This window comes from Nicotiana tomentosiformis, chromosome 2 (assembly GCF_000390325.3).
Source record: "Nicotiana tomentosiformis chromosome 2, ASM39032v3, whole genome shotgun sequence".
NCBI classification, from domain to species: Eukaryota; Viridiplantae; Streptophyta; class Magnoliopsida; order Solanales; family Solanaceae; genus Nicotiana; species Nicotiana tomentosiformis.
Genome location: NC_090813.1, coordinates 70401076 through 70407326, shown reverse-complemented (window position 1 = coordinate 70407326; position 6251 = coordinate 70401076). Strand labels below are relative to the sequence as shown.

Below are 6251 nucleotides of genomic sequence, written 5' to 3'. Positions count from 1 at the left end.
ACTTAATGCAAATATTTAAGCAATTAACAGGCATAGTGAACAACCCTATCCCCCTTTAAGCATTAAACATTACCCACATGCAATTTTAGCATCAATCAAGCATCATTTTGAAATCATGACATGTGTTAAACCCTAAAAAAGAAAAGGTAAAACTAGAAGAAAAGAAAATCAAAAGATGAAATTAATGTAAAAATTTGAGCATACCAGATGTGGATTTGTAGTAGAAAATTATTTCTTGATTAATGAGATATGAAATTGCAAGTGTAAGAAGGGGAAGATGAACAGTGGTCTATTTCGGTGAGAGTGTGGGGTTTGAAAAGTGTAAAAGTCCTAAGGACTTCCTATTTATAACAACCCCACATGTCCCACCGACTTACCTGAGCGCGGTTCGCGGAATTCCACCGCGATCCGTGCTTTTTACCTTTCGAAGAGCCTTTTCAGAAACAGGTCCGTTGAGAGCGGATTAACGGGCGCGGCCGCATAAGATCAAAGCGGACCGCGAAATTACGAACGCGGACGCGAATACAACTTCAAGGAGTTGATATTCTGGAATTTTCAAGTCCGCGTCCGCTGACAATTTGTGCCCCCGCGAAAAGCTCTCGCTGACCACGAAATTTTGAGCGCGGTCTGTGTAATTCCCCACACTTAGGCAAATTTTTCCAGCAACAGTCCTGTACTATACAAATAATTCCTACAAAACGCTCACAACCAGTTAGTTCAAAATAAAGCTTGATCTAAGAAGAAAATCAAAACAAGAAAGAAAAGCACATGGGTTGCCTCCCAAGAAGCGCCTGATTTAACGTCGCGGCACGACGCATATTACCAACATCATTGGAAATTGATCAAGGCCACCACATGGCTGTCATCAAACTTGCCAAGGTAATGCTTCACTCGGTGCCAATTAACCCTGAAGATTTCACCATTTTTGTTTTTCAAGTCAAGAACACCAAGCGGAGTCACGTGCACCACCTCAAAAGGGCCACTCCATTTTGACTTGAGCTTTCCCGGAAACAGTAGTAACCGAGAGTTGAATAGAAGAACCAAGTCACCCTCCTTGAAATCTTTATTCCGGGCATATTTGTCATGTAAATACTTCATTTTTTCCTTATACAAGGACGAGCTGGAATAGGCATGAAACCAAAATTCATCAAGTTCATTGAGTTGCTCTACCCGGAGATTGACTACTATATCCCATTCAAGGTTTAACTTCTTGAGTGCCCACATAGCCTTGTGCTCTAACTAAACCGAAAGATGGCATGCTTTCCCAAATACCAACCGGTACGGAGACATACCAATTGGAGTCTTGTACGCAGTTCTATAAGCCCACAAAGCATCGTCAAGTTTTCTTGACCAATCCGTCCGATTTGCATTGATGGTTTTTGATAATATGCTCTTTATCTTCCTGTTGGAGACCTCAATTTGTCCACTATCCTGGGGATGATAAGGGGTTGACACCTTATGATTGACACCATACTTGAAAAGTAAAGTGTTGAAGGCCTTGTTGCAGAAATGAGAACCCCCATCACTGATGATCGCCCTAGGAGTGCCAAACCTTGTGAAGATATTTTTCTTTAAGAACGCCACCACACTTCATGTCTCATTGTTGGGCAAAGCTACAGCTTCAACCCACTTGGAAACATAATCAACAGCAACCAGAATATAAGTGTTACCACACAAACTCATAAAAGGCCCCATGAAGTATATGCCCCACACGTCAAAAATATCGATCTCAAGAATAGTGGTGAGAGGCATTTCATCCTTCTTGGAAATTCCATCATCTTTTTGGCATTCATCACACCTCTTAACAAGCTCACTTGCATCTTTATACAGGGTAGGCCAATAAAATCCAAAGTTAAGAACCTTTGAAGCAGTTCTTGCCCCACCATGATGACCACTGTAGGGCGAGGAATGGCAAGCATCAAGAATATTCATTTGCTCCTCTTCCGGGACACATCTCCGGATCACACCATCATTGCAAATCTTGAAAAGATAGGGCTCGTCCCAATAATAATCCAAGCTGTCCCATTTGAGTTTTTTCCTTTGGTTAGAAGAGATCTCACTCGGGACAATGCCGGTCACAAGAAAGTTAGCCATATCGGCGAACCAAGGCATACCATTCAAAGACACGGAGAGGAGTTGTTCATCCGGGAACAAATCATTAATTTCGAGGCCATCGTGGGGCCTCCCCTCCTCTTCTAAGCGGGATAAGTGGTCCGCCACTTGATTATCACTTCCTTTTCTATCAATGATTTCAAGTTTAAACTCTTGAAGCAGAATAACCTATCTCATCAACCTAGCCTTCGAGTCCGTTTTGGTCATCAAGTAACAGAGTGCCGCGTGATCGGTTTGCACAATCACTTTGGCACCCATGAGATATGGCCTGAACTTTTCCATGGCGAAGACAATGGCTAATAACTCTTTCTCGGTCACCGTATAATTGACTTGGGTGTCATTCATCATTTTGCTTGCATAATAGACCAGATGAAATATCTTGTTGACCCTTTGCCCCAAAATCGCTCCTACCGTAATGTCACTAGCATCGCACATGAGCTCAAATGGTAAGCTCTAATTGGGTGCGGTAATGATGGGAGTGGTTACCAATTTATATTTGAGAAGCTCAAAAGCTTTCATGCAATCTTCATTGAACACAAACTTTGCATCCTTTTCTATCAGCTTACACAAGGGGTTCACCACTTTTGAGAAATCCTTGATGAACCTTCGGTAGAACCCCGCGTGCCCAAGAAAGCTCCTAACTCCCTTGACGGAAGTAGGATGAGGGAGTTTTGAAATAAATTCAATCTTCGCTCTGTCCACTTCAATACTGTTCTTTGAGATCTTATGGCTGAGGACAATGCCCTCCTCGACCATAAAGTGGCATTTTTCCCAATTAAGCACTAGGTTGGTCTCTTTACATCGGGCCAACATTTTGTTAAGATTATCCAAGAATTCTTCAAATGAGTCCCCCACAACACTAAAATCATCCATGAACACTTCGAGGAAGTCCTCCACCATATCAGTAAATATTGCTATCATACACCGCTGAAAGGTAGCCGGTGCATTACACAAACCAAACGGCATCCGTGAAAATGCAAATGTGCCATACGGACATGTGAAGGTGGTTTTCTCTTGGTCTTCCGGTGTAATGAGAATCTGGTTGTTTCCTGAGTACCCATCCAAAAAGCAATAGTAGGCATGCCCGGCAAGTCTGTCCAACATTTGATCAAGAAAGGGCAATGGAAAGTGGTCTTTGCGGGTCACTTTGTTCAGCTTTCTGTAGTCCATACATGCCCTTCATCCGGTGACAGTACGATTGGGGATCAACTCATTTTTCTCGTTTGTGACCACAGTCATACCCCCTTCTTCGGCACACATTGTGCCGGTGAAGTCCATGAACTATCCGATATAGGGTACACAACCCCTGCATCAAGCCACTTGATAATTTCCTTCTTGACGACCTCTTGCATAGCCTCGTTCAACCTCCTTTGATGTTCCACAGAGGGTTTGGCATCATTCTCTAGTATACTTTTGTGCATGCAAAAGGCGGGGCTTATACCCCGAATGTCAGCCAAAGTCCAACTAATTGCCTTTTTCCTTCTTTGAAGCACCGCAAGGGTATAGTCTACATGCACGTTAGTTAGGCAAGCAGAAAGAATAACATGTAATATGGAAGAAGGGCCTAAGAATTCATACCTGAGGTGTGAAGGCAAAGGCTTCAACTCCAATGTTGGTGGCTCCTTGATTGAGGGCTTTGTTGGTGGAGTCTTCCGGTTTTCCAAGTCCAAGGAAAGTTTACGGGGCCCATATGAGTAGGATCCCATTCCTTTCAATGCATTTGCACATTCAACCAAGCCTTCCTTTTCATCATCCTCATGGTTTAACAACACAGCTTCCAAAGGGTCTTCCACATTGATCATGGCACTCGTGTCATCAACTATCACCTCCGTCACAAGATCCACAAAAGAGCAAACTTCATTGCTATTTGGTTGCCTCATTCATTTGCACACGTGGAATACAACTTTTTCATCGCCCACTCGGAAGGTGATCTCCCCTTCTTCCACATAAACCAATGACTTCCATGTTTCTAGGAAAGGTATCCCCAATATTATAGGCACCTCATAGTCGACTTCGCAGTCGAGAATCACAAAATTCGCAGGCAAAATAAACTTGTCGACCTGGACTACAACATCATCAATAATACCAAGCGGCTTTTTCATTGTCCGATCCGCCATTTTTAATCTCATGGAAGTAGCTATTGGTTGCCCAATACCTAGTGTCTTGAACACAGAATATGGCATCAAATTAATACTTGCTCCCAAATCACACAAGGCTTTTGCAAAATCGGCGCTACCAATGGTACATGGAATTGTAAAGGCACCTGGATCTTCAAGCTTTGGAGCCATCGAGTGCACAATGGCACTCACTTGATGAGTCATTTTGATGGTTTCACAATTCATAGATCTCTTCTTAGTTACCAAATCCTTCATGAACTTGGCATATCCCGGCATTTGTTCGAGAGCTTCCACCAAGGGCACATTGATTGACAAACATTTTATCATATCAATAAACTTCTTGAATTGGTTTTAATTATTTTTCTTTGCAAGCCTTTGAGGATACGGTGGAGGAGGCCTTGGCAAAGAGGCCTTGGCTTTAGTCACTATCGTTTCCGGTATGTCTATCACGTATTCCCTAGATGGGTTCACATTATTTTGAGTCTCCTCCATGTTGTCATCAATATCGATCCTCACTCCATCATTCACATTCTCATCATTGGCTTGAATCTCATCATCTTCTTGCAACACAACATCATCACTCATAATCTTCTTTGGATTAGAGGTACTTGTATCTCCACCTATACCGCTTCTTGTGGTCACTGTCATAGCATGGCCTGTATTGTTCCCGCCCTTCAGGTTTACTACCATATCACTTGGTAGTGACCCCTTGGGGCGAGTATTCAATGTTTGAGAAATTTGACCCATTTGTACTTCCAAGTTGCGAATAGAGGTAGTATGGGAGGCTATTTGGGCATCGGAATCAGCATTCCTTTCCATCATTTGTTTGAACATATTCTCTATCCGCCTCATCTCATTGTTTGAAGAACTTTGCCCTTGAGAGGAATATGGAGGCGGATTGTTGGGTTGTTGATACATCGAGGCCCTTTGAAAGCCCGACCCCCGGTTGCCTTGATTATTATTATTCCAACCCCTTTGGTTTCCATTGCCGCCCCAATTGTTATTGCTTTTCCCCCAATTCTGATTGTTGTTTCCCCAATTGTTCGAGTTGTTGTTGTTGCCATTGTACCAATTCCCTTGCCCTTGGTTGCCCCAATTTTGATTGTTCCCTTGCGATCTCCATTGTTGATTTGGAGCATTGCTCCGTTGACCTTGGTAGTTATTGGCATATAACACTTCCTCACTTTGATCATCATAAGAATCGTCTTGATTGTAATTACTACCATTTTGCTCATATTGATCTTGATTGTTTTGCACTTGTTGACCATGCTGTATCCTCTTGTTGACCATGACATTTACCCCTTCCATGGCATTTACTTGCTTTGTCCCTTGAACTTGCTGAAGTTGGGACTTTTCTAACTGATTCATAGTAGTTGTCAACTCGACTATGGCTTGTCCGTGATCATGAAGTTCCTTGTGAATATGGATGCCATTAGGGTCATCCTGAGGTACATTTGCCCGACTCTGCCAAGCTGAGGATGTGTCAGCCATCTCATCAAGTATGTCACAAGCATCGGCATAAGTCATTTTCATAAAATTTCCCCCAGCTAGCTGATTCACCACACACTGGTTGGTCGTGTTGATGCCCCTATAGAATGTTTGCTGAATCATTGCTTCAGTCATATCATTGTTTGGGCATTCCTTGACCATTGTCCGGTATCGCTCCCAGATTTCATGTAAGGGTTCATTAGGTTCTTGTTTAAAGGCTAAGATCGCATCCCTCAATGCTGCCATATGGCCTAGTGAGAAAAACTTGGCTATAAACATTTTTTGCCAACTTATCCCATGTGTGTATGGAGTGGTTGGGTAGCCTCTCGAGCCAGTCCAAAGCTTTTCCTCTAAGTGAAAATAGGAAAAGTCTCAATCTCATAGCGTCCTCCGACACGTTCGTCTGCTTGCTCCCCCAGCATGTGTCTACAAAACCCTTTAGATGCTTGTATGCGTTCTGATGAGGAGCTCCAGTGAAGAAACCCCTTTGCTCCAATAGGGTCAGCATGACATTTGTAATTTGAAAATTGCCCG

The 6251-nt window shown here is 43.0% G+C and overlaps 1 protein-coding gene across 1 annotated transcript; it reads right to left on the bottom strand.

Annotated features, from left to right (window-relative positions):
• Positions 1-4580: 4580 nt before the first annotated feature.
• Positions 4581-5756, bottom strand: LOC138905008 (uncharacterized). The gene has a single exon (XM_070193513.1). The coding sequence runs from the start codon at positions 5754-5756 to the stop codon at positions 4581-4583; it is 1176 nt and encodes a 391-aa protein (XP_070049614.1).
• Between the last annotated feature and the right edge of the window lie 495 nt (positions 5757-6251).

Bases quoted from the DNA above. Each gene is read 5' to 3' on its own strand.
- LOC138905008 (XM_070193513.1), bottom strand. From the start codon at position 5,756: ATGACTTATGCCGATGCTTGTGACATACTTGATGAGATGGCTGACACA.